Here is a 27,887-nt window from a genome sequence, read left to right as displayed (position 1 = left end):
TCATTGATTCAAAGAGAGGTGTGAACAGCCCACACAAGAGACTGTTTTATTTCATACCGCAATAGAAAAGTATGACTCCAGTAGTTCATCATTTTCATATATTATAATACAGATGCAGAATTGAAAGGTTATTCTTTAAACAGCCTAGTATTTTACAAGAAATGGATAACTACTTGGAACTGTCAAACATATCCTTAAAACAGGACATCAGTGGGCACACACATCCTTGGCTCCTACAATACCACCACCATCCACAAACAGGCAGAAAACAGGAGTGAAGGAAGGAGGAGAAAAGAGGGGGGTGAAAAACATTCAATAAATAAAAATAACAAAACAGAAAAAAGTTCTCTACCCCCCCCCAATGCGTTCAACTTCATGGGGAGAAGATTGCATCAGGTAACGTCTCTCTTTTGCATACTTTCAGACAAGATACTGGGAGGGGACTGAACAGCTGACCACAGACAGGGAGAGACATCCATGTCCTGCCCTCAGCTCTTTTCTTTGGGAGAAGTCAGATTAGGCCTTTACATTGATTGATTTGTTGTTCGATTCAATGCTTGGTTGGTTTTTATGGTTCTGTTTGATTGTTTGGCTGCTTCGTTAGCCTTCTCCCTGTCTCATATAGGGCAAAATACTCATTAGGGATGTTTTTTGAGGGGTCCTCTAGCACTGGAAAGCGTCCCCAGCTTCCAATGACAAATGTTAAATTAAAGTACAAAACAGAACGGAAAGAGGATGCTGTTCACAAAAGGAAAGGGACATTGGGGTGTGAAGGTGGTGGTTGTAGGGGGTACAATGGCAGCTGTTCAGAACGATATGGTCAGTGGGGTTTGGCAGCAGAGCAGTCCCTTTAAAAGTCCTCCACCGTCTCGATCTCACCCATATTCAACCTCTCAGACGCCGCGTTCACAGAAAAACCTGGCAAGATGAGAGAGAACAGGGAAAGTTAATTTAGTATGAGAGGTATGCATGTGGTAGTCCGAAGAGATGCTAATCCAATTAGCATTAGTCGTAACGCCAATGAGAACAGTACATTCTGAGTCAAGGAGTGCACAGGAGTGAATGGGAATCATTTGGGCGCTAGCTCAACAACCCAACACCAGCATGAATTACGTGAACAAGACGCACAACATTACAGATCTTTTCTGAGATTATCAACTTTTTCTCCTTAAAACCTGTAGTGTAGGGGGCAGTATTTTGATGTTTGGATGAAAAACATACTCAAATGAAACTGCCTATTTCTCAGGCCCAGAATATGCATATAATTGTCAGATTAGGATAGAAAACACAAAAGTTTCCAAAACTGTCAAAATATTGTCTGTGAGTATAACAGAACTGATATTGCAGGCGAAAACCTGAGGAAAATCCAACCCGGAAGTGCTGTTTTTCCTGAAAGCTCTCTGTTCCATTGCCTGCCTTCGCTCCATTTAAAGGGATACCAACCAGATTCCTTTTCCTATGGTGTGAACAGTCTTTAGACATAGTTTCAGGCTTTTATTTTGAAAAATGAGCGAGAAAGATCACATCCGAGTCATTGTATGGCTGAGTGCCAGCGTTTTGCATGCGCAACAGCTTGGAGCAGACATTTCTCTCTCTCTCCTATTGAATAAGCTACAGTCCCGGTTGAAATATTATCGATTATATATTGTAAAAACAACCTGAGTAATTGATTACAAAAACGTTTGACATGTTTCTACAAACATTACGGATACTATTTGGAATTTTCGTCTGCGATGTCGTGACCGCTCGAGCCTGTGGATTTCTGAAAATAACGCGCCAACCAAATGGAGGTATTTTGGATATAAAAATAATCTTTATGGAACAAAAGGAACATTTATTGTGTAACTGGGAGTCTCGTGAGTGCAAACATCCGAAGATCAAAGGTAAGCGATTCATTTTATTGCTTTTCTGATTTTCGTGACCAATCTACTTTGCTGCTAGCTGTTTGTAATATTTTGTCTACTGATATTTTGTCTACTGTCTACTGAGAGAGCCGAAAAGCTTTTTTGAAATCTGACACGCCAGGTGGATTAACAACAAGCTAAGCTGTGTTTTGCTATATTGCACTTGTGATTTCATGAAAATTCTATATTTTCAGTAATTTAATTTGAATTTGGAGCTCTGCAATTCAGCGGATGTTGACGAAAATGATCTCGCTAACAGGATGGGTGCATCAAGAAGTTAATATCGCATAGCTTTGTAATCGTGACATTGTGTACTTTTAAGGAAAATAGTTTGACGAATACCCTGAATTTCTAGAGGGTAGTGGTTGACGAATGGCTTAGCATCTGCGTTACACAGCATGTGAATGTGATTGGCCAAGAATCCCGCCTGCTCTCAGCCATATAAACATGGGCTATTCAGCTTTCTTGCTGTTACGGCCTTTCACTAGAATGTCTTGGTGTAGCACTTTTTCTTTAAACACACTATTGGTGGATGGTTCATGCTCTGGGTTGCCAGTTCCGAGTGGCGCAGCGGTCTAAGGCACTGCATCGCAGTGCTTGATGTATCACTACAGACCCGGGTTCAATCCTAGGCTGTGTCATAGCCGGCCGTAACTGGGAGACCCATGAGGCGGGGTACAATTGACCCAGTGTCGTCCGGGTTAGGGGAGAGTTTGGCCCGGCTGGGATTTCCTTATGGCGAGCTGGGCACCTGCATGCTAACTTCGGTTGCCAGCTGGAAGTGTTTCCTCCGATACATTGGTGTGCGGCTGGCTTCCGGGTTAAGCAAGCAATGTGTCAAGAAGCAGTGCTGCTTGGCAGGGTCATGTTTCGGAGGACGCATGGCTCTCGACCGTTGTCTCTCACGAGTCCGTAGGGGAGTTGCAGCGATGGGACTAGACTGTAACCACCAATTGGATATCACAAAATTGGGGAGAAAAAGGGGTAAAAGTACCACAAAAAACCATTGACAACAGTGCTTTAATAGTTTATTCCTCACCTAGCAGGCTGGGGTCTGCCCGGACCATCTTCTGCTTTTTCTTCTTCTTCCCTGAGGTGACGGTCTCGAAGCGTGCCTGCTGCTGGAGGCTGGTGTGGTTTGACTGGTACAGAGAAGGAGAGCCTGTCCCGCTTACACCCCACATTGAATCCTGGGAAATAGAGTCACAAAGCAAATGAAGGGTCAGATAACTACTAACATTGGTAACAGGGTATTGATTAATGTATGGATTTCTGAAATATTATGGTCCAGCAATATTAGGTCTCTCTCTCTCTCTACATGATGGTGCAAAGTAACATTTTGAAAGCCAATGAACAGTGGTCACTGACCAACCTTGTTATGGGAGAACTTTTGATCCAGCTTAGAACCAACACACCTGACGCGACACACAAACTGCTCATCAAGACCCAGGGATGTGACCAGGACAACATGGGAAAGCAGGGAAATCTGTACAATTCTATATTTCTGACTAGACTACAATATAACTCTCCAATGTAATTTATTTTTTGGGGTTCTTTTTGACTATTTAGACAGGGAGGAAATCAAAGAGGGTACAGGCAGGTGGGAGACAGATTGAAGGGTTGGAGCAGGGATTGAACCCCGGTCTCTGGGGGGGGGGCCAGGAGTGTTACCACTAGACCAAAGTCACACCAATGACCTGTTCTGCTGCGTCTCTCTCACCTGCTGTTGCTGTTTTAGTGTTGGTTGCTGGTTCTGCGGGGCCGGGGGCGCTTTCTGTTGGTTGGCATTCTGCTTGGCACGGCGCTCCAGGAACTGTTTGGCAAACTCCTTGGCCTCGGACGTGTCCCCCAGGTAGGCGCGCACGTAGTCGTGCACCTCGTACGGACTGTCCACCTCCTTCAGGAAGGATGCAAATGTCGGGACTGCAGCCAGAGGAGGAAGAGGGGCAGGTGACTTTTAAAGATGGGATCACACAGTAAAGATTACTTTAGGTTTGAGTTCCCTTTAGAATTGGAATCGTATTCCCTAAAAAGTGCACTGTTTGACCAGGGTCCATAGGGAATAGGGTGCCATATCAGACACCTAGATTGTTGGTTTGTATAGTACGTTATAGAGAGACTCACAATCCAGGTTGTTGGCGGTGTTGAGGGTATATATATATATATATATATATATATATATATATATATATATATATATATATATATATATATATATATATATATATATATATATATATATATATATATACATATATATATATATATATATATATACATACACACACACACATACATATATACATACATGTTGAGGGTGTGTATATATACTCACCGTCCAGGTTGTTGGCAGTGTTGAGGGTGTGTATATACTCACCGTCCAGGTTGTTGGCAGTGTTGAGGGTGTGTATATATACTCACCGTCCAGGTTGTTGGCAGTGTTGAGGGTGGGTATATATACTCACCGTCCAGGTTGTTGGCAGTGTTGAGGGTGGGTATATATACTCACCGTCCAGGTTGTTGGCAGTGTTGAGGGTGGGTATATATACTCACCGTCCAGGTTGTTGGCAGTGTTGAGGGTGTGTATATATACTCACCGTCCAGGTTGTTGGCAGTGTTGAGGGTGGGTATATATACTCACCGTCCAGGTTGTTGGCAGTGTTGAGGGTGGGTATATATACTCACCGTCCAGGTTGTTGGCAGTGTTGAGGGTGTGTATATATACTCACCGTCCAGGTTGTTGGCGGTGTTGAGGGTGTGCAGGGTCTTCTCACACCACTGCATGAAGCCATCCTGCTGTCTCTTATTAACCCCCTGGAACAACTTCAGCAGCTTCTCCTCCTCCTCCACCTTCTTATTGGCCCGACTGCTGCTCACACAGTTACCACACAGTATTAGATACACTGACTTCCTTTTGAACAACCAAGTGATCCATGGTATTGAATTTGAACATACTTCCACTTCAGTGGAATTTTCACTTAGTGTGTTGACAACATATGACTAAGCGAAACATAAACTTCAGCAGAATCTAGGACTCTGCCCTTAATAAATAAAACAAATATTAGTGGTATAAAATTGTCCTTCCAACCACCTTCCTGGAGTCCAGCAGCCAAAATATAAACTGTCAATCAGTTGCGAGCTGTAAAAGTGTCCTGAGGTTGTACCTGAGGTTGGCGTTGCCCTTGTTGTTCTTCTGAGCGTTGGGCTTCCTGGCGGGGGGTGGGGCCTGGGCCACCTCCTCCTCCCAGAAGCCCATGTTGGAGTTGGTGCTGTCGCCCCAGATGCTGCTGTCACCGCCCCAGTTAGGAGCCCCGCCGCTGGTGGCCACCGAGCCCCACACTGAGGGGCTCAGAGCGGTGGTCTTGGGAAAGAGGGGTTAGAGAGAGAGAGAGATCCAACCTGGTCAGATCAGTGTCATTACGTCCAAGTAGTATTCAAACAGGGTTGTCTTTGATTAACTTGTTCAGTGTAGGGGGCAGTATTTTTGTTTTTGGCTAAAAGACATGCCTATTTCTCAGGCCCAGAATCTAGAATATGCATATAATTGTCAGATTAGGATAGAAAACACTCTAAAGTTTCCAAAACTGTCAAAATATTGTCTGTGAGTATAACAGAACTGATATTGCAGGCGAATACCTGAGGAAAATCCAACAAGTGCTATTTTTCCTGAAAGCTCTCTGTTCCATTGGATGTCTTGCCTCCATTTAAAGGGATATCAACCAGATTCCTTTTCCTATGGCTTCCTCAAGGTGTGAACAGTCTTTAGACACAGTTTCAGGCTTTTATTTTGAAAAATGAGCGAGAAAGAACCCATCGCGTCAGTGGATGGCTGGGTGCCAGCAGAGTTTTTCATGCGCAACAGCCATTTTCTCTCTCTCTCCTATGGAAGAAGCTACATTCCGGCTGACATATTATTGATTATATATTGTAAAAACAACCTGAGGATTGATTATAAAAAAGTTTGACATGTTTCTACGACCATTACGGATACTATTTGGAATTTTCGTCTGCGATGTCGTGACCGCTCGAGCCTGTGGATTTCTTAACATAACGCGCCAAACAAATGGAGGTATTTTGGATATAAAAATAATCTTTATGGAACAAAAGGAACATTTATTGTGTAACTGGGAGTCTCGTGAGTGCAAACATCCGAAGATCATCAAAGGTAAGCGATTTAATTGATTGCTTTTCTGATTTTCGTGACCAATCTACTTTGCTGCTAGCTGTTTGTAATATTTTGTCTACTGAGAGATGTTCTTACATAAACGCTTGGTATGTTTTCGCCGAAAAGCTTTGTTGAAATCTGACACGCCAGTGTTTTGCTATATTGCACTTATGATTTCATGAAAATGAAATATTTTTAGTAATTTAATTTGAATTTGGTGCACTGCAATTCAGCGGATGCTGATGAAAATGATCCCACTACCGGGATAGGCGAGTCAAGAAGTTAAGAGGAATGTTTCCCCAACCTCCCAAGCCTCTCCATGTATTTGATCTAGTCTACAGCTAGTACACCTGATTCAACATGTCAAATAACCATCAAGCTCTTGATTAGCTGAATTAGATTAGCTAGTTCACAACTACACACATTTTGAAACATCTGTGGGTTCCATTTTTAGACAACAGTATCAGCACGTCGCCAAATACATGATATCGAAGACTATGAATGAATGCAGACGAATTCATGAACGAATGATCGAGCGAACCAACTCACAGCTCTGTTCTGGGCACGGTTCTGCTGGGTGACTGTGGGGTGACTGGGCTGCTGGCCCCCAGCCCCCTGCTCCTTCCTCTGCTTCACCTGCTGGGCCTCCTCTCTCTGGATCTCCAGCAGGGACTTTGTCGTGGCCGGCTGCTTGGCCACGCTTCCCCAGCCAGAGAGCTTGGCCTGGGGATTCCGGGCCTCCTGCAGGGCCTGCTGCTGCAGGAGCTTCAGGTGCTCCGCCTGCTGGCGCCGCTGCTGCATGGGTGGAGAGAGAGGGGGGTTCATGATTACAGATCTAGGATATAAAGCATGATGGATTTGTAGAACAATTCTATTTCATGCTACCTTAGTGCTAAGTGGGAAAACTCATTATCATCCAGAAAATCGTATCAAAACAGGTACAAGAAATTGGTATGGCTGCAGGGGCAGTATTGAGTAGCTTGGATGAAAGGTGCCCAGAGTAAAACGGCCTACTCCTCAGTCCAAGTTGCTAATATATGCATCTTATTATTAGAATTGGATAGAAAACACTGAAGTTTCTAAAACTGTTTGAATGATGTCTGAGAAGAAATCCAACCAGGAATTGGGAAATCTGAGATTGGTCGATTTTCAACCCAGACCCTATTGAATACACAGTGGGATATTGGTTATGTTGCACTTCCTAAGGCTTCCACTAAATGTCAACCGTCTTTAGAAACTTGAATGAGGCTTCTACTGTTATGTGGAGCCAGATGGGAGCTGTTTGAGTCAGTGGTCTGGCAGAGAGCCAGGTCCTGGTCACGCGCATTTCACATGATAGCGACCTGCGTTCCATGGCTTTTCTACAGACAATGGAATTCTCCGGTTGGAACGTTATTGAAGATTTATGATAACATCCTAAAGATTGATTCTATACTTAGTTTGAAATGTTTCTAAGATCTGTAATATAACTTTTTGAAGTTTTCGTCCGACGTTCGGCTGGACCTGCACGAGCGTTTGGATTTGTGTACTAAACGTGCTAACAAAAGTAGCTACTTGGACAAAAATAATGGATATTATCGAACAAAACAAACATTTATTGTGGAACTAGGATTCCTGGGAGTGCATTCTGATGAAGATCAAAGGGAATATTTATAATGTTATTTCTGATTTCTGTTGACTCCAACATGGCGGATAATTGTATTTTTTTTCCCTGATTATTGCATGGTTTGCTTTTTCCGGAAAGTTTTTTTGAAATCTGACACAGCGGTTGCATTAAGGAGAGGTATATCTATATTTCCATGTCTAACAATTGTATGTATCAACATTTAGAATGAGTATTTCTGTAAAATGATGTGGCTCTCTGCAATATCACCGGATGTTTTTGGAACTAGTGAACGTAACACGCAAATGTATACTGAGATTTTGTATATAAATATGAACTTTATCAAACAAAACATACATGTAATTGTGTAACATGAAGTCCTATGAGTGTCATCTGATGAAGATCATCAAAGGTTAGTAATTCATTTTCTCTCTATTTGTGCTTTTTGTGACTCCTCTCTTTGGCTGGAAAAATGGCAGAATTTTTCTGTGAGTTGGTGGTGACCTAACATAATCGTTTGTGGTGCTTTCGCTGTAAAGCATATTTGAAAATTGGACACTGGTGGGATTAACAACAAGATTACCTTTAAAACGGTAAAGATACATGTATGTTTGAGGAATTTAAAATTATGAGATTTGTGTTGTTTTGAATTTGGCGCCCCGCTCTTTCACTGGCTGTTGTCATATCGATCCTGTTAACGGGATTGCAGCCCTAAGAGGTTTAAGGAGTGTCACCCATGTTAAACGTAATACTTTGACTGTAGCTGCGCTTACCTCCTCTCGTGCCTGTCGTTCCCTCTCCTCTTCCACTTTCTGGATCTCAGCGAGCGACAGCGCGTTCTGGGACTGAGAGATGGCTGCTGCCGTGACTGCTGACTGCTGGCCCCACTTAGAGGAAGACGGCAGCTATGGGACAGGACAAAGATTTGGTTAGTCAGTGATAGAACTGCAAGCAGGACAGTCAGGGCTGTATCCATGACAAAGAAATATTCACATACAGGAACTCATGGATGTGATTAGCACAATAAATACCAGACCAAAAGGCCAACATCCCATTTTAATGTTCAATTAAAAGGTCAAATACAGTATTTCTGATATTCTGACCTCAATTATTGTTAGTAGGATAGTGCATTGTTTATAGGCTATATTTTATTTAATCAGGAAGTCCCATTGAGGTCAAAAGACCTCTTTCCTAAGGCAGACTTTATTTAATATAGTATTGTGTATAGGGCTGGGAATTGGCAGGGACCTCACGATACAGTATTATCACGATTCTTTGGTGCCGACACAATATGCAATGCGAATCTATATGTATTGCGATTCGACACTTTTTATTGCGATTTGATGTTCCAAACATATTGTTCACCATATGTCTGCTGCAGAGGGACAAGACAGAGCCATGACAAAACCAGTTTTAAATCAGTCATGGAAATAAGTGCTGAAAACTAATTGGCTCCCAACTTAAAAAGATGGAGAACAAGCTGTGCAGTTACAGCCAACTAGCGCAAAAATAATATTGCAATATTGTCAAAACGATACATAAAAAATAACATCCCGTATGTAACTATCAATCCCCCCCCCCCCCCCCCCCCCATCACTAATTGTGCAGTCGATGGTACCTAGCTGTTGTAGTGTTAGGTGTCTTAAGGTGTTATACTGTTAGTTACCTTCATCTGGGCTAGCTGCTGTTGCTGCTGTAGTCGGCGGAGCGCCTCCTGCTGCTGCTGCCTCTGTCTGGCTAGCTCCTGCTGCCTCGCCGCCTCCTGCTCCCTCCTTTTCGCCTCCTCCTGCTGTTGCCGTACCAAAGCCACCGCAGCCGCTGCCTCCTCCTCCTCTTGCCGCTTCTCTTCCTCATGCCTTTTCAGGGCCTCCAGCTCCTCCTGCTTTCGGCGCTCCTCCTCCTAAGGAGCAACGATAACACGTTTTTACATTTTTACAACTTTATTGAGAAATGCAGATGTGCTTTCTGATTTACATAAATTCACTGAAAACCCACACTAACACAGTTATATTATCAGTATTGCATATTTCATGAAGCCTACTTTAGGCCAGCTAATAGCCTAACCACCAATCAAGCAACATTATGGACAAAATAAAAATCTTGTTGCTGCTGAATTATGTTGCTGTGACAATACAGATCGAATTAAGATCCTACACCTGTATGTGGAAATTTGCATTTGGTATAACCTGTCCCAAACAATAAGGGCAGGGTCGTATTCATTAGGCACACAGTAGCAAAATATTGAGTAATTCTTATTGAAAACCAGGTTGTTCCTTCCCGTTGTACTAAATGTTGTTCTATTTGGTGCCTACTGAACACGACCCTGTACTGGTCTTTGTTGTGAAACCCAGCACCTGTTTGCGGAGGAACTCTTCCCTTTGCTTCCTCTCCTCCTCCTCCTCCCTCCTCCTCTCCTCCAGTCTGCGGAGGGCCTCCTCCTGCGCATGCCGTTCCTCTTCCTCCTCTTTCTGTTGGCGCTGTGCCTCCTCCTGCTGCTGCTTCCGCTGCCTCTTCAATGCCTCCTCCTGTGGATAGAGAAATCTATCAAATCAGTTGCATAAAACATTAAGGCCTCCTCTTAGGGATTTACAGGCTAATGGGTCAATCTTGCAACTCTAGGCAATCATATATTGAACATCAACAAAGCTGACATGCATATTTCAGCAGGCAACAGTCTAATGAACCCCCCCCACCTGTTTCTGACGTGCTAGCTGCTCCTCCTCCTGGCGTTTGTGTTCCTCCTCCTCCCTCTTGGCACTCAGCTCTGCCTCACCCCGCTCCAGCTCCAGCTGATCAAAGACATTTACAGTTAATAAGTAAATCACAACCACATAAAAAACACATTTTCACATAACTCAGCGATGCACGAAGTAAACGGCATTGTCGGGCCGATTTCCACATACAACTAAGAACGTTAAAGTACAAGGCAAAAATTCTCTGCTGTTTTGGTCCAGTAGCTACCACGTTGTAGCAGAGCGAAGCCAGTGGCGGAAAAAGTACCCAATTGTCACACTCGAGGAAAGACACCTTAACAGAAAATCACTCAAGAAAAAGTGAGTCATCCAGTAAAATACAAGTTAAAGTCTAAAAGTATTTTACTTAATAATCGAAAGTTCAAGTATAAATAATTTCAAATTCCTTATATTAAGCGAACCAGACAGCACCATTTTATTTATGGATAGCCAGGGGCACTCTCCAATACTCAGACATGGGCTGGCGTGGTTACACATGGTCTGCGGTTGTGAGCCTGGTTGGATGTACTGCCAAATTCTCATATCAATGTTGGAGGCAACTTATGGTAGATAAATGAACATTCAATTCTCTTGCAACAGTTCTGTTGGACATTCCTGCAGTCAGCATGCCAATTGCATACTCCCTCAAAACTTGAGACATCTGTGGCATTGTGTTGTGTGACAAAACAGCACATTTTAGAGAGGTCTTTTATTGTCCCCAGCACAAGGTGCACCTGTGTAATGATCATGCTGTTTAATCAGCTTCTTAATATGCCATACCCATCAGGTGGATGGATTATCTTGGCAAAGGAGCAATGCTCACTAACAGGGATGTAAACAAATGTGTGCATAAAATTTGAGAGAAATAAGCTTTTTGTTTGTATGGAAAGTTTCTGCTCATGAAAAACATTTTAAAATGTTGCGATTATATTTTTGTCCGGTATAGTAAAGTACTTTACACCACTGAGTGAAGCACATGCACAGATACTCAGGCACAGTCTTATTGCTGCTTGTCACAATTCATAACGCTAAACCTTTAAAAGTGTTTAAAAACAGTCAAATTCCCCACATTCAGCCCTAGCCCCAGGCAATTCATAAAGATCTACAACTTAGGATTGCATAAGTACAGAAAATATGGTGCTCTTACCTTGGCAGCCTTATTCTTCTCCAGGTTTTGCATCTGTTCTATGGTGGGGGCCTGAGCCATGGAGTCTATGGGCAGATCCCACACACTGCTGCCCTCCCACGCTGCACAGGCACACAAAACAGTCAGTTAGTAAGGCTGGATGGATGGTCATTATATATCATTGACCCCCATTCATTCCCTACAATTCATATGATTTTGAGCTTTCTCCACTTTTTGGTGAATTGAGGAGCACTGTCTTTTGCTGTCATTGAAGAGGTTCAGATACTCAAACTTTCAAAAGCTAAATTGGTTATAAACATCAGCCCAAAACAAAACGAGTGCTAATGTTTTCAGTGTGTGCTCTGCATTAAGTTTTACCACTGGGTGTGGGTTGCTGGATGTTTGATGTGCAGGAGGCCTGAGAGGTGTTCTGCATTTCCCACACAGAACCCTGGGATTCTGGTACGGACATGGACCGAGTCACAGGAGGTAAGAGAGACTCAGATGTTCTACACAGGGAGCCAAACACAGAAATGGCATAAATAACCAGAACACACCAGTATGTTGACACGGCATTGAATAATGCCCACAGTGAAAGATGTTTGAGGAGAACCCGTGTAATATTGAGTGTGCGAGTATGTCTTCATCATTCAGTAACTTACAGTTAGTGCATTCATCTTAATATAGCTGGGTGGGACAACCACATATCTGTCATAGTAAGCATATTTTTTCTCAAAGTAGCTATCAGCAAAGTCAGTGCTAGTAAGGGGGGTGGAGCCAAGTGAGAGTGTTTGAGGGCCTAGTAATGCTGAAGCTGTGTCTCCAACCTCATCTTGAGGGCCTGGTATTGCAGCAGAGGTGTTTGTGCAGATATGCTTACGTGTTTTCTGCTGACCTCATCTTGAGGGCCTGGTATTGCTGGAGGAGCAGGTTGATCTGCTGCTGCTGTTGCTGCTGCTGCTGGTGTGGTGCTGAGCTGAGGGCCTGGGCTTTCTGCTGGGCCAGGGCTTGGGCGTACTGCTGCCTCAAAAGGTACTGGTACTGCAGCTGCTGCAGCTGGTACAGGTTGAGGGCCGTCAGCTCCTGCTGCCGCTTCAGACGCTCCTGGTCTCCGGCATCACCCTGGGGAGACAGGCCGAGTAAGACATAGGATCGGCAAGGGGACAGAGAAGTAGAGCCACAACACAGGCAAAGGGACAATGACCTGGGCTGCATTCAGCATGGCACAATGTTGTGGAACGTTCAATATGTTATGTAGAGTGAACAAGCCTCTGACTTAGAATAAGGAATGGCAACGTCACAACATTTGCCTTCTGAACGTGCCCTAAGCTAAACAAACTTGCTTTGACCATGAGATAATGCAGATGGTGAGGTGCATCGGAAACATTTTGAATTGCTCATAGACTAATTAAGATTCATTTCAGGATAATACAAAGTAGTGACTTCTAGAATGCTGGATGGAGCTCAGGTGTGTGAGGGTTACCAGTAGGGGTGGCGGTGCTGGGCCGGGGGCGAAGGGCACCCTGCCCCACATCTTGATGATCTCACCCAGGGGCTGGAAGACCTCGTCACAGCCTCTCTTCACCAGCAGGGTCATGGTGAAGTAGCCCGCCTGGAACCACTCTGTCATCTCTGGGTTACTGAACGGACCTGGAGAGGGGGAGACATTATTAGATTTGACAAAGTCACTGAAATTTCTCCATTTACTGGTTGCAGTGTATGCAGATTTTCATTCAGAGAAGCCCTGTTCCCCTCACTCTGTCTCACCCTGTATCTCTCCCTGGGGGTCTTTATAAAACCACTTCAGAGCAGCCTCGTGTGTGAGTGGCAGGCCGGCTGGTTTGGTAGCTGAGCTCTTGGCAGCCAGCCGGTCATCACCGTCCTGTAGATACGCCACCATCTTCTCTGCTTCCTATAAAAGCGAGCGAGAGTTACATTTTATTGTTCATTCAGGGAGTACGTGTAGAGCACCATGACAGTATCCCAAAACAAACACCACTATCTCAGTTTACTGCAGGGAGAGAGATAGAAAAATTGCAATAATTTCATTATAATTCAATAAACACCCTCTCCATATTCTGGACGTGTTCCAAAAATGAACCCACACTGCACGTTTCATGTCCAGACATGCTCTAAATTCAGTAACACCAAAACCAGCTTGGTAACTTTTACTAACTTGCTCAACATGCAGCTCTGTAACCAACTAACTTCCAGAAACCGTAGTCATTGTCCACTAACCTGTTCAAAGTGCTTCAGTCCCTCATCTTCATCCATAGTGTGGTGTGGTGGCATGGCCGTGGGCCTTCCGATGGGCGCCATGAGGCCCGTGCTGGTGGCCATATTGTTAGGAGCCATGATAGACGTGCTCTGGGGCCTGAGGCTAGCACTGAAGGGCAGCGGGGCAGGCATGGCCACGGGAACTTCCAGGGGCTTCTGCTGCATCTGGATGGTGGACGACGGGGCCGACACTGGACAGGAGAGGCAAGAGGGTGTGTGTGGGGTTAGTCTCTCACAGACGGAATGATCTCAAACTACATGCAATCCTGGGTGTATAATTTAAGCACAAGGTTACTGCGGAAAACAAAGGTGTCATTTACTCAGAGGTGGAGGTGGTTTAAAGAAAGACGCAACAATGTCACCAAACACAGCCTCAAGAGGGCACAAATGTGGAAGATTTGACTGCATTCCTCCACTGCTTGTATGTAAACCTACCTGTGAGAGTGTGTGCAACGGTGTGGGGGATGGAGAGGGAGTCCAGCATTGTGTTGGACATGGGTGTGTGCAGGGGGACTTTGTTGGCCTCTGGCCTGTGTTCCGGGGCAGGGGGACGCTCAAGTGGCTTCTCCAACGGCCCCTCAGGGTCCTCTACTCTGTCGGGCTGGCTGGGGGGAAGGGGCTCAGGAGGAGAGGGAGCAGGGGGCGCCTCCTCTATCGCTCTCCCCACATCTAGAGACAAAAACAAGACACATGAATCAATGTTTATCTCCACATAGACAGTTTAGTATTGAGAGCAAAAATACAGTATGCCGGACAGTTTCCACTTTTAACTTCTTATGGTTGGGGGGCAGTATTGAGAAGCTTGGATGAATAAGTTGCCCAAAGTCAATGGCCTGCTCCTCAGTCTCAGTTGCTAATATATGCATACTATTATTAGTATTGGATAGAAAACACTAAAGTTTCTAAAACTGTTTGAATGATGTCTGTGAGTGTAACAGAACTCATATGGCAGGCAAAATCCTGAGTTGAAATCAAAACAGGAAGAAACAGTGAGAAATCTGAGCTTTGTATATATTCACCAGAGTCCCCAATGAAATCCCCTTGAGATATTAATGATGTTGCACTGCCTAGGGGTTCCACTAGATGTCAACCAATAATATACATTTTAATGAGACTTCTATGGTGTTGTGGGAGTGAATGAGAGCAGAATGCATCAGGTGTCTATCAAGCAGCCATTTTCTGATCACGCTTCTTCCTCATGGTACCCACTCATGAAGACAAGGAATTTTCCGGTTGGAACTTTATTGAAGCTGTATGTTAAAAACATCCTAATGATTGATTCTGTACTTAGTTTGAAATGTTTCTTCGATTTGTAATATAACTTCTTGAAGTTTTTGTCCGATGTAACGCTGACCAGAATGAGCGTTTGGATATGTATACCAAACGCGCTAACAAAATAAGGTATTTGGACATAAATAACGGTTATTATCGAACAAAAACATTTATTGTGGACCTGGGATTCCTGGAATGCTTTCTGATGTCGATCATTAAAGGTAAGGGAATATTTATCATGTAATTTTTTGTTTATGTTGACGTCAACATGGTGGCTATTGTGACATTTTTCTGAGCGCCGTCTCAGATTATTGCATGGCTGGCTTATTCCGTAAAGTTTTTTTTAAATCAGACACAGCGGTTGCATTAAGGAGAGGTATATCTATAATTCCATGTGTATAACTTGTATTATCATCTACATTTATGATGAGTATTTCTGTTGAATGATGTGGCTATGCAAAATCACTGGATGTTTTTGGAACTAGTGAATCTAAATAGCCAATGTAAACTCATATTGATAAATATGAACTTTATCAAACAAAACATACATGTATTGTGTAACATGAAGTCCTATTAGTGTTATCTGATGAACATCAAAGGTTAGTGATTAATTTTATCTCTATTTGTGCTTTTTTGAAATGTCTGTTTTTCTGTGGCTATGTGGTGACCTAACAATCGTTTGTGGTGCTTTTGATGTAAAGCATATTTGAAATCGGACACTGTGGTGGGATTAACAACGAGAATAGCTTTAAAATGGTATGAGATACATGCATGTTTGAGGAATTTTAATTGAGATTTGATGTTTTTAAAATGGTGCCCTACACTTTGACTGGCTGTTGTCATATTGCTCCCGTTAACGGGATTGCAGCCATAAGAAGTTAGCTCACCCTGTTTTCTGATGGGCTCTCTCCTGGCCTCTCCGTCTGTGTCTTTGGTCTCCCGGGGGTGTCCGTCCTCCTCCAGACCCTCGTCACATTCCTCCAGAGGTCTGAAGTCTAGCTCTGCCTCCTCCAGGATGGGCTCCTTGGGAGCTTTCTGTGGGGGAGATATATATATCCTTCTCATAGCAGCCTGGCATTCACAGAGTTCCACAACTCACAGTGCTCCGATGCCATATTTGTAATTGCAGCAAACAAATTGCCCTTTGGGGAAAACAAATCATTGTTTAACTAGTCGGTAGACTTCAAATCATGTGTGCAGGTCCTACTAATTTCTTAAACATTTCTTTGGCCCAGCACCCATTAACAAGTGATGTTCGTTAGACTGACTAAACGGACTATTCACTCACTCGAACCTTGAGCGAAAGGAAGGCTCCAGAAGAGTCGAAGGTGCCCGTCTCCTCTTCAGCGTCCTCCAGACACCACTCTGGCAGGCTGCCCCCTCCATCCTCCTCCAGGCTGCCGCTGGCCGACGGGGGATGCCTGTAGCCGCGCTCGTCCTCCCTGGCATCGAAAGGGAGCCTCCGCTGCCGCGGCTGCTCCCCCGGGTGAGCCTCTCGCCACCCTGCCGACCGCGGCCCGTCTGAGGAGAAGAGCAGTTTAAGGACCCCGTCACTCAGCTCTACACCAGCCACTCTCTCACATTGAAGACCACCACTTTATGTTGCTGTTTCTTAGATGCATGTAATGCTTTCTTTTATGAAGCTACGGACAGATTGGAGTATTTCCTGTTGAAAACCTGTTCTCATTTGGTTGGCCATGAGGCCTGAACAAGAGAGGGATTTTAGTATGATTTGAGGTGTCCATTGTGATTTGTGAGTTCAGGATAAGACCAGCTTTTTAAAAATTCTCCCTTTTAGAGTTGTATCGAGATTGGCCTGCAACTGAAACCCTCACCCACACACACGACAGGACACATTGTGGTGGCAGTAGTGTGAGATGACTACAGGGCACACCTGGACTTGGGGGGCACCACCGGTCGCTGTCCCGTCGCAAGGCACATGCCAAGGCGCCAGGCAGGCGCCAGCCCCCCTCTTCACCATCCTCACCATTCACTTCATCCCGGGACGTGCGCCAGTTCTCACTCTCCGAACGCGTGAAGTCATGCTTCCTCACTGGCAGGCCCCCCACACTGGTCCCAACCTCCTCGTAGTTAGCACGGACTGGAGGAAAGGAATAACTTTATTTTATCAAAAGGATAACATCAATGTTGACATTTTTATTAATATATATATTTTTTATAAACACTCAATACATACATATGTAGCGACACCACAATTTCAAGCAATACATGAGATTCAAACTTTTAGCCTGAGGGTGTCCTTGGTCACAGTAAATAAGTTGAGAGGTTGTCTAAACATTTGCATAACTGTATTGTTCTCTGATTAAGTAGTGTACAGCCTATAAAAAGGTACCACCAACCTCCTGTGATCTAAAGTAAATAGCAATAGTAAACTTAGCCAAATGTCTTTGGAGGTGTTGGCAGAATGTATTTTTTTTGCAGTGACATTTGCTGTATCTGACAGTTTCTGAATTGTTGTGGACCTGTTAACAGATCATATAAATTCAATTATGTTGCACCGCCCGCCATCTCTGAAACTTTGTCTCTTCGGAAAGAAAATAATACTAAAGTAGGCTTACTTAGTGGTAGATCGAAAGATCAACTGTGTTCATCTGTTAAATTCTACTCTGTTCTAAACCCCTTTCAGATTTGTTTATTTATTATAATAGTCTATCTAACACGCCCAATTATATTAGATGTGCATGGTCATTAGTTGCATGGCTACTTCGGGAATATGAACTCATGGTCAGAAAAGGTGAGGAATTTATTCTGCAATGGTTATGACATACGTATAATGTATTGTTTATAAATGAAATATTGTCAACTCGAGAAATGACTTTATTCAGACGTAGCCTACAAACTCCAATGGAAAAGGTGAACAGTTAAACTTTGGATCGCATAGAGCAAAATACTTGAAATAGCTCATCTATTTCCTACTGTGAAGTAGGTCCAATTAAATGAGAGATGGGACGAATGGTAGCCTATCCTAAATTGTTGGAGGCCTATAGGTAATTTCGTGAGTATGAAGCCATCAGTCAGAAAAGGTGAGGAATTGATTCTTCAATGATCATATAAATGAAATAAATAGAAAATAGATGCCTATTTCTAATTACTTAAGAATGCAAAGATAAAATAAAGGTATTTTCTCTCCTCTCAATAATGGGAAATGACTGCATCTTATATTTAGCTACCTGTTTTTTAGCTACCATTTGCACTTGGCTAAAATTCTGCCTTCTTGCAATGGAATACTTCAACCACTAGAAACTGTGCGTACACATGGTTTAAAGTTGGCGGGGAGGAAAGCACATTCTCACGTCAAGTTCAGTTTTTATAAATTCCAACTTTTGCGTGAAAACTGGCACACGCACATTTTGTGGTCTATTTTGTACGCACGGTTTACGAACGAGTACCCTGGAGGGAAAACTTACTATGATTCATCAGGAAGTGGGTAGGAGCAACTTCTGCCAAGTCAATGGAACAGAGAGAGAGAGAGAAAGCAAAGTGATTACATTACCTGTAAATTATTTAACCCACCATTTTATTTATATCACATTCAAACAGCATTGATTATTTGATGAGCAAGCATTGGCACAAACCTGGCTCTTTTCGACCTGGCTTTTCAAACCTTCGGTCTCCCCTAGATGGGGAGAAAATAGACTCAGCATGACTTTGAAAAGGAGAAAAGACAAAAATAATGACTGAGCATGCAGATAGTCAAACACAGATGGCTATAACCAAAAACATGACAATATGTCAACACCATAAACCAAATGGGTTTTGATCATTCTCATTCCACTAGCCTGGAACCCATCTTAAGATGCACCCACTTAACATGAAGATTTGCATAAATCATGCATTGAAGTCAAAGGTTAATGAGCGTGACAATTCCAGTTACACGCTTGTGCCTCCAGTAAGGATAGTCCATTACCTCTCCTCCCAGCTCTGGGAGCGGTGCATCTCCCTGCCCCCGCGTCCAAAGCCTCCTTCCACGTCATCAAAACTTCTTTGGTAAAACCCTCCGTCTCCTCTACCCCGACCTACCAGACACACATTTGAAATACCTTATTTAAATCCACAATTCACATTACAGTTGAAAAGGATTCAAACATACACGCCACACTTTAATGTTGGAGCTAGCTGGTGAAAATTAATTCAACCAGCTGCGATAGCTTCTGCTGACAGGAGCATTATCAAGCCTATTAACAGAGTGCTACGGTTACATCCCTTCTGTGAAGCTGGCAGACATTGTTAAGATTCTTAGGGGTGGTTCTCAACCTATATATAAATCACTGGTCTCAACAGCCAATAGTCTAGAGTAGTTTCCTCGTCTCTTTTCCTTTATTGACATGAAAAAAATTAACAGTTCACCTAGTCTGTTTTTCTGATTAGCGCAGATGAAGAGGACACAAGCAGAGGAAGCCTCTTCAGACTGTTGAGATGGACACAGAGAGAATAGGGCTCTTTCCTCACCTCGACCCCGTGAGGTACTTCGACCCCTCGGCGCCCCAGGCCCCACCGGACCCCCTCCTCTCCCCATCAGCCTGAGCACAGCTGCACTGTTTACAGACATGGAAAAATTTCTCTGTGGGGGAGAGGGAGGGAGAAAGAGGATAAAGAAAGAGGGGAGGATGGGGCAGACCTGTCTATAACCAACGATTCTCTATATTTGGTTACAAACAAACAGGGTAAGGTGAAAGGTGCAGTCTTAATTTAGCATATTCATTCTAACATGGCTTCGTAAATTAACAGTGAAGGAACCAACCTGCTCTTCCTCTGTAAATGCTACAAGTGCCAGTGGTGGCAGGGGCTCCTCTTGTAAAATGGGCAGAAAATCCTTATCGTGCAGGTCTACAGGGATCTGATAAGGAGAAGGAAGAAATTGTATGAGCAAGTATCCATTGCAACGTCAGGTTTAATACACATATTACAGGAAGGTGACAATATATTTGAATTTTAAAGAAATCTCACTCCACAAAAGGATGAATCATAATTTTGTCTTGGGGCACTTTTCAGAAGCTGCCGATACAAGTCACTTTATTTGTATGCCAATCATGTATCTCTGTATCCTTTTAGAACACATCGGAATTCCTTTGCCTCACCTCCCTATCCTTAACATAAAGTGCTAGCATTTCTTCTCTCCCGTAGCGGTAGTCTGCAAGTTTATACTTTGGCATTGCAGGTGAGAGAGGTGGTGAGGTGGCAACGCTACTGCTGCTACCACCCCCATGGCCACCGCCAGACAGGGCCCGGAGCCTGGTGAAGAGGGACAGAAGGAGAAAAAGACAAACAAAAGTGAAGTTTAGAGGACAACTGGCAGGCCTCAACACTGCACCTGGTGTCAAAAAACAAACCAGCCTAACAACTCAGAACACTGTTAATCAACTTGATGGTTCTCTTAATTCAATACAACATTTCAGCTCAAGAAGATTTCATATTAACATGATGCTATACCAACCATTCTGGTCCGAAGTTGAGTGTCTGAGTTTCTGCCATTCTTCCTAGAACTTCTATTGGAAGGAAAGGGCCAAAATAATTAGCCTAATACAATGCAATATTTTTCTTGGAAAGGTATTCAAATCAAATTGTATTGGTCACATACACATATTTAGCAGATGTTACTGCGGGTGTAGCAAAATGCAGGGACATCATTCAACATCCTTTGATCAACACACAAAAGGGCAATTACTATTTCACCTCCAGACGGAATTGAAAATCTTCGATCCCATTTGTCTTTATGCCACAGATTACAAACCCAAGTTCTGATTTTAAAGGTCATTCGATGGTGACAAATATCGCATCACCCGATCCTCTGTCAGGTACATAATACCAATTATTTAGGTAATTGCCAGAGCCATGTACTGTATAGTCTGTATATGAAATAGATCTTTAAAGCTTTCTTTATTAAGGACTTCTTGACAGTTCATAATCGCACTGAAATGTACAGTGCATTCTGAAAGTATTCAGACCCCTTGACTTTTTTTACAGCCTTGTTCTAAAATGAATTAAATATTTGGTTTCCTCAATCTACACACAATAATATCCCATAATGACGAATCCATTTTTTTTTTTTTTAGAAATGATTGAAACATTTAAAAACCAAACATACCTTATTTACATAAGAATTCAGACCCTTTGCTATGAGCACAGGTGAATACTGTTTACATTGATCACCCTTAAGATGTTTCTACAACTTGATTAGAGTAAATTCAATTGATTGGACATGATTTGGAAAGGCCCACAGCTGTCTATATAAGGTCCCACAGTTGACAATGCATGTCAGAGCAAAAACCAAGTCATGAGGTCGAAGGAATTGTCCATAGAGCTCCGAGGCAGGATTGTTTCAAGGTACAGATCTGCGGAAGGTTACCAAAACATTTCTGTAGCATTGAAGGTCCCCAAGAACACAGTGACCTCCATCATTCTTAAATGGAAGAAGTTTGGAACCACCACCACTCTTCCTAGAGCTGGCCGCCTGGCCAAACTGAGTTATCAGGGGAGAAGGGCCATGGTCAGAGAGGTGATCAAGAACCCGATGGTCACAGAGTTCCTCTGTGGAGATGGGAGAACCTTCCAGAAGGACAACCATCTCTGCAACACTCCACCAATCAGGCCTTTATGGTAGAGTGGCCAGACGGAAGCCACTCCTCAGTAAAAGGCACATGACAGCCCGCTTGGAGTTTGCCAAAAGGCAGCCAAAGGACTCTGACCATGAGAAATAAGATTCTCTGGTCTGATGAAACAAAGATTGAACTCTTTGGCCTGAATGCCAAGCATCATGTCTGGAGGAAACCTGGCACAATCCCTATGGTGAAGCATGCTGGTGGGAGCATCATGCTATGGGGATGTTTTTCAGCGGCAGGGACTGGGAGACTAGTCAGGATCGAGGGAAAGATAAATGGAGCACAGAGCACAGAGAGATCCTTGATCCTAACAACTCAGAACTTAGAGCAGAGCACTGTTAATCAACTTGATGGTTCTCTTAATTCAATACAACATTTTAGCCAATTGTGTGCCGGTCTATGGGTCTCCCAATCACGGCCGGATGTCGGTATTGGTATTGTTTTTTTTAGCAAGCACAATAACGGATATCGGCCAAAAAAGTAACATCTGTGCATCCCTACACCTGCAGCGCAACCCTTGAGGTATCATATATATGTGTGTAAAATACACACACGCACTACCATTCAAAAGTTTGCAGTTAATTAGAAATGTCCTTGTTTTTGAAAAGCAAAGCATTTCTGGTCCATTAAAAAATCTAATTGATCAGAAATACAGTGGACATCGTTAATGTTGTAAATGACTATTGTAGCTGGAAACGGCAGATTTTTCATGGAATATCTGCATAGGCGTACAGAGGTCCATTATCAGCAGCCATCACTGTGTTCCAATGACACAATGTGTTAGCTTATCCAAGTTGATTGTTTTAAAAGGCTAATTGATCATTAGGAAACCCCTTTGCAATTGTTAGAACAGCTGAAAACTGTTGTTCTGATTAAATAAGCAATAAAACTGTCCTTCAGACTAGTTGAGTATCTGGAGCTGAAATGTCTTGAGTCAATAAGTATTCAACACCTTTGTTATGGCAAGCCTAAATACATTCTGAATTAAAAATGTGATTAAGTCACATAAGTTCAATGGACTCAGTGTGCACAAGTGTTAAACATGATTTTTGAATGACAACCTCATCTTTGTACCCCACACATACAGATAATTGTAAGGTCCCTCTGTCGAGCAGTGAATTTCAAACAGATTCAACTGCAAAGACCAGGGAGGTTTTCCAATGCCTCGCAAAGAAGAGCACCCGTTGGTGGATGGGTAAAAAAAAAAAAAGTCAGACATTAAATATCCCTTTGAGCATGATGAAGTGAATCATTACATTTTGGATAGTGTATCAATACCCACAGTACAAAGATAAAGGCGTCCTTCCCAACTCAGTTGCCGGAGGAAGGAAACCAGTCAGGGATTTCACCATTAAGCCAATGGTGACATTAAAACAGTTAAAGAGTAATGGCTGTGAGGATGGAACAACAACACTGTTACTTCACAATACTAACTAAATTGACAGAGTGAAAAGAAGGAAGCACGTAGAGAATAAAAACATTCCAAAGAAATGCATCCTGTTTGCAACACGGCACTAAAGTAATACTGCAAAAAGGTGGCAAAGCTATTAACATTTTGTATTCAGGACAAAAAAAATGTTTGAGGCAAATCCAGCATAACTCATTACAGAGTACCACTCTCCATACTTTCAAGCATTGTGGTGGCTACATCATGTTACGGTATATTTGTAATCGTTAAGGACTGGGGAGCTTTTTAGGATAAAAATATTAAACGGAATGGAGCTAAGCACAGGCAAAATCCTAGAGGAAAACCTGGTTCAGTCTGCTTTCCATCAGACACTGGGAAATGAACTCACCTTCCAGCAGGGCAAAAACACAAGGCAAAATCTACACTCAAATTGTTTACAAAGAAGACAGTGAATTTTCCTGAGTGGCAGAGTTACAGTTTGGACTTATCTACTTGAAAATCCATGGCAAAACCTGAAATGGTTGTCTTGCAATGATATACAACCATTCTGACAGAGCTTGAAGAATTTTGAAAAGAATAATGGGCAAATGTACGATCCAGGTGTGCAAAGCTTTTAGAGACTTACCCAAAAAGACTCACAGCTGTAATTGCTGCCAAAGGTGCTTCTACAAAGTATAACTCAGGGGTGTGAATACTTATGAAAATAGGGTAGTGTGTGTAGATGGGTGAGAATTATTTTTTAAGTATATATATACAGTGCCTTGCGAAAGTATTCGGCCCCCTTGAACTTTGCGACCTTTTGCCACATTTCAGGCTTCAAACATAAAGATATAAAACTGTATTTTTTGTGAAGAATCAACAACAAGTGGGACACAATCATGAAGTGGAACGACATTTATTGGATATTTCAAACTTTTTTAACAAATTAAAAACTGAAAAATTGGGCGTGCAAAATTATTCAGCCCCTTTACTTTCAGTGCAGCAAACTCTCTCCAGAAGTTCAGTGAGGATCTCTGAATGATCCAATGTTGACCTAAATGACTAATGATGATAAATACAATCCACCTGTGTGTAATCAAGTCTCCGTATAAATGCACCTGCACTGTGATATTCTCAGAGGTCCGTTAAAAGCGCAGAGAGCATCATGAAGAACAAGGAACATACCAGGCAGGTCCGAGATACTGTTGTGAAGAAGTTTAAAGCCGGATTTGGATACAAAAAGATTTCCCAAGCTTTAAACATCCCAAGGAGCACTGTGCAAGCGATAATATTGAAATGGAAGGAGTATCAGACCACTGCAAATCTACCAAGACCTGGCCGTCCCTCTAAACTTTCAGCTCATACAAGGAGAAGACTGATCAGAGATGCAGCCAAGAGGCCCATGATCACTCTGGATGAACTGCAGAGATCTACAGCTGAGGTGGGAGACTCTGTCCATAGGACAACAATCAGTCGTATATTGCACAAATCTGGCCTTTATGGAAGAGTGGCAAGAAGAAAGCCATTTCTTAAAGATATCCATAAAAAGTGTTGTTTAAAGTTTGCCACAAGCCACCTGGGAGACACACCAAACATGTGGAAGAAGGTGCTCTGGTCAGATGAAACCAAAATTGAACTGTTTGGCAACAATGCAAAACGTTATGTTTGGCGTAAAAGCAACACAGCTGAACACACCATCCCCACTGTCAAACATGGTGGTGGCAGCATCATGGTTTGGGCCTGCTTTTCTTCAGCAGGGACAGGGAAGATGGTTAAAATTGATGGGAAGATGGATGGAGCCAAATACAGGACCATTCTGGAAGAAAACCTGATGGAGTCTGCAAAAGACCTGAGACTGGGACGGAGATTTGTCTTCCAACAAGACAATGATCCAAAACATAAAGCAAAATCTACAATGGAATGGTTCAAAAATAAACATATCCAGGTGTTAGAATGGCCAAGTCAAAGTCCAGACCTGAATCTAATCGAGAATCTGTGGAAAGAACTGAAAACTGCTGTTCACAAATGCTCTCCATCCAACCTCACTGAGCTCGAGCAGTTTTGCAAGGAGGAATGGGAAAAAATTTCAGTCTCTCGATGTGCAAAACTGATAGACATACCCCAAGCGACTTACAGCTTACAGGCGCTACAAAGTATTAACTTAAGGGGGCTGAATAATTTTGCACGCCCAATTTTTCCATTTTTGATTTGTTAAAAAAGTTTGAAATATTCAATAAATGTCGTTCCACTTCATGATTGTGTCCCACTTGTTGTTGATTCTTCACAAAAAAATACAGTTTTATATCTTTATATTTGAAGCCTGAAATGTGGCAAAAGGTCGCAAAGTTCAAGGGGGCCGAATACTTTCGCAAGGCACTGTATATGTTCAATTCAGGCTATAAGTCAAAACATGGAATAAGTCAAGGGGTATGAATACTTTGAAGGCACTGTAGCTAAAGTTCACAGATCAGTTAGTGACCCTTAGTAATGACCCTTAGTCAGCCTTAAGGTACGTTTAAACCACAATCTTCTCTAGCCAGATAGCTATAGAATAAACCAAAAGCATTTGTTGTTGAACTTCCCACCTGTTGCAAGCCAAAGCCACATATGGGCTGCAGCCAAATCAACATTAGAATTTCTAATTCATTATTTATGGTGACAAAAAAAGATCAAGCTGCAACTTCTGTAGAGATCCTGCACCACAACAGCCCCAGTGAAGAATGGAGACTAGCCACAAATGATTGATTAGATGCCGTATTATGTCCATCTCAGTAGCCTGCTCCTGTAGTCCATTATTGGGCTAATGTTGCTCCTTATAGTCCAAGGCCCGTCCGTGCATGTTCTGTTTAGAGGAGAATTGGCTCTAGCAGCCAAAACTGCCAAAAACTTAATCTAAACATGAATAAATTCGCAATTGTGGTAAGGTTCTAGAAACATAAAGTCCTCTAGTTTCACATCAAAATTATTTCACAAACGCTAAATATACACTTACTGTACACTGTTTTAACCGGTAAACCAGCCTAGAGTATTTTTCAGTGACAACACGTTTGTGGGGTCCATCTTCCGTTTACACACTGGTGTTCAAGACGCAGATGGCTATTTAGAACAGTTACGCCTCCGTCTTCTGTAAACAAGCGCTGTAAACATGGAAATATGGCCGTGTGGGAACCCGAACGCCATAAAGCTGTGTAGTAATAGAACCTTTTGTTTGTTGAAAATTATTTGTTGTTGATATAAAATATTTGATTTTCCAAAACAGTAACGCAAGTGATGGGTTTTTAACATTCTTAATGAGCGTCGGGACTCTTAACACAAATCATGATCAGATGATACTATATTATAGTCCATAGGGCTGAAGGTAGTTAGCGTCTATGGATGGTTTAGTTTGTGACTGATATAAATGCAAGTTAAATATTCAAGTTTCAACCAGCTAATATTTGGACTGCTGGCTAGTTAGGTTTCGAAGTAGTCTGACTTTCAATGTCAAGCTCAAATGATTTCTACATGCATGTCTATGTCTTATCAATATTGTATCACGTTATTATAAGATAAGGAACTTGACAAATTAGCTGTCTGGCAAATAACAAACTGTACTTCTTAAATACGTTTAATAAATTGCATAAACGCGTTATCTATTCCAAACAATGATCTATATACAGGTTTACCTCATTGATTCCAACACGAGCTACAGTAGCTAGCTAGTAGCTAACTAACGTTAGCTTCCCATATGGCTGGCCATAATTAGCCTGATAATCCGACTGACACACATTCCCATACGAAACTTTAGCTACCTAGATGCTAGCTAGTGAGTTGGCAATACAAACTAGCTAACGTTAGCAAGCTAGCCATGTTAATTAACGTTAATGACAATAGACATTAGCCATAAAATAAGTTAAACGTTAGATAGCTAACGTTAACCAACTAAAGAAATGTTGGCTAACCTTCTGACATTTAACATAGCCTAGCCACAATGTGCTACCAAGCTGTTTGGCAAGCTAGCTAAGTAACTTCATGACAGCTAACTAGCGAGTTAATCAAGTTGATAGCATAATAGTTAACGTTTTAGCTATTGTATTTATCCATACATAATGATACGATGTTATATAGCTAGCTAGAACAGTAACCTGTGCTAACTGGTCGACATAACTAACTAGAGAACTTTGTTTTACAAAACTTTCAGTAACGATCGATCACTGATCGGTAATTTCTACGAAAATGCTAAGCTTCTCAAAAGGAAAACAAACAAAGAGTCATACTGTTACAAAATCGCAGAAGTATTGTGAGCTGACACGAGTTCACGCTTAACCCCCAAACCTCCATGCGGCCTACGAGCCTTCCGCTACAAGAGGTTCTCGTTGGAAAACGTCCCATCTCGCTCCGGACCGAATGCGGTGCCACCACATAGTTGAGGCCGGAGCCTCAAGGCCAAGCAAACATGCTGGTATAACAACACTCATAAACGCGTTGAATTCGCGGAAACTGGGATATTTAGCATCGTGAATACTTATTTCGATAGTTTAGCTTTATTTTATAGCAAAACTGTGCATTTAATCTTCGCTGTCTTACCTCTGCTTTTACTGACAGCACAGGGTTTATTTGTATTCGAGTTGTGTGTGGCTCTCTCTCCGTTTCCACAAGATGGCTGAGAATGGATCACATGACAATACATATCCCGATAAAGACCCGTATGCCAAAGAAAGATTCGCTGACAGCATATTTTGCAAAGTACAAATCGTACTGAATGTATCTGTATGATTTCTGTACGTGTAGACTAAACTATGACTTTAGAACATCTTATGTT

General features: G+C 42.6%; 1 protein-coding gene across 12 annotated transcripts; it reads right to left on the bottom strand.

Annotated features, from left to right (window-relative positions):
- Positions 1 to 7: 7 nt before the first annotated feature.
- Positions 8 to 27,766, bottom strand: LOC110508795 (GRB10-interacting GYF protein 2). 12 transcript variants are annotated; one of them, XM_036966043.1, is made up of 28 exons: positions 27,653 to 27,766; positions 20,535 to 20,586; positions 20,179 to 20,332; positions 19,842 to 19,937; positions 19,448 to 19,661; positions 19,008 to 19,116; positions 18,676 to 18,746; positions 18,508 to 18,540; positions 16,974 to 17,180; positions 16,368 to 16,600; positions 15,967 to 16,114; positions 14,243 to 14,476; positions 13,769 to 13,998; positions 13,298 to 13,442; positions 13,014 to 13,180; positions 12,411 to 12,652; positions 11,909 to 12,039; positions 11,552 to 11,652; positions 10,366 to 10,461; positions 10,027 to 10,197; positions 9,339 to 9,572; positions 8,446 to 8,577; positions 6,619 to 6,864; positions 5,069 to 5,265; positions 4,634 to 4,773; positions 3,625 to 3,827; positions 2,944 to 3,094; positions 8 to 918 (listed from the first exon to the last, which is right to left on the bottom strand). In XM_036966043.1, exons 1-28 carry the CDS (start codon positions 27,753 to 27,755, stop codon positions 851 to 853), a joined length of 4,308 nt encoding a protein of 1,435 aa, XP_036821938.1. In that variant the 5' UTR covers positions 27,756 to 27,766; the 3' UTR covers positions 8 to 850. The 12 variants fall into 12 exon arrangements, with proteins under 12 accessions (XP_036821938.1, XP_036821940.1, XP_036821939.1 ...); XM_036966045.1 differs by having other exon boundaries at positions 12,426 to 12,652; XM_036966044.1 differs by having other exon boundaries at positions 16,374 to 16,600.
- Between the last annotated feature and the right edge of the window lie 121 nt (positions 27,767 to 27,887).

This window comes from Oncorhynchus mykiss, chromosome 28 (genome assembly GCF_013265735.2).
Source record: "Oncorhynchus mykiss isolate Arlee chromosome 28, USDA_OmykA_1.1, whole genome shotgun sequence".
Taxonomy (NCBI): domain Eukaryota; kingdom Metazoa; phylum Chordata; class Actinopteri; order Salmoniformes; family Salmonidae; genus Oncorhynchus; species Oncorhynchus mykiss.
The sequence above is the reverse complement of the archived record's forward strand: the minus strand, read 5'-3'. Positions and strand labels throughout refer to the sequence as shown.

Coding starts and splice junctions, on each gene's coding strand:
- LOC110508795 (XM_036966043.1), bottom strand. CDS start 27,755: ATGTATTGTCATGTGATCCATTCTCAGCCATCTTGTGGAAACGGAGAG. Junction 12,653..13,013: donor CAGCACCGCCACCCCTACTG/GTAACCCTCACA, acceptor CTGTCTCCCCAG/GGTGATGCCGGAGACCAGGA. Junction 12,040..12,410: donor ATGAGGTCAGCAGAAAACAC/GTAAGCATATCT, acceptor CTCCCTGTGTAG/AACATCTGAGTCTCTCTTAC.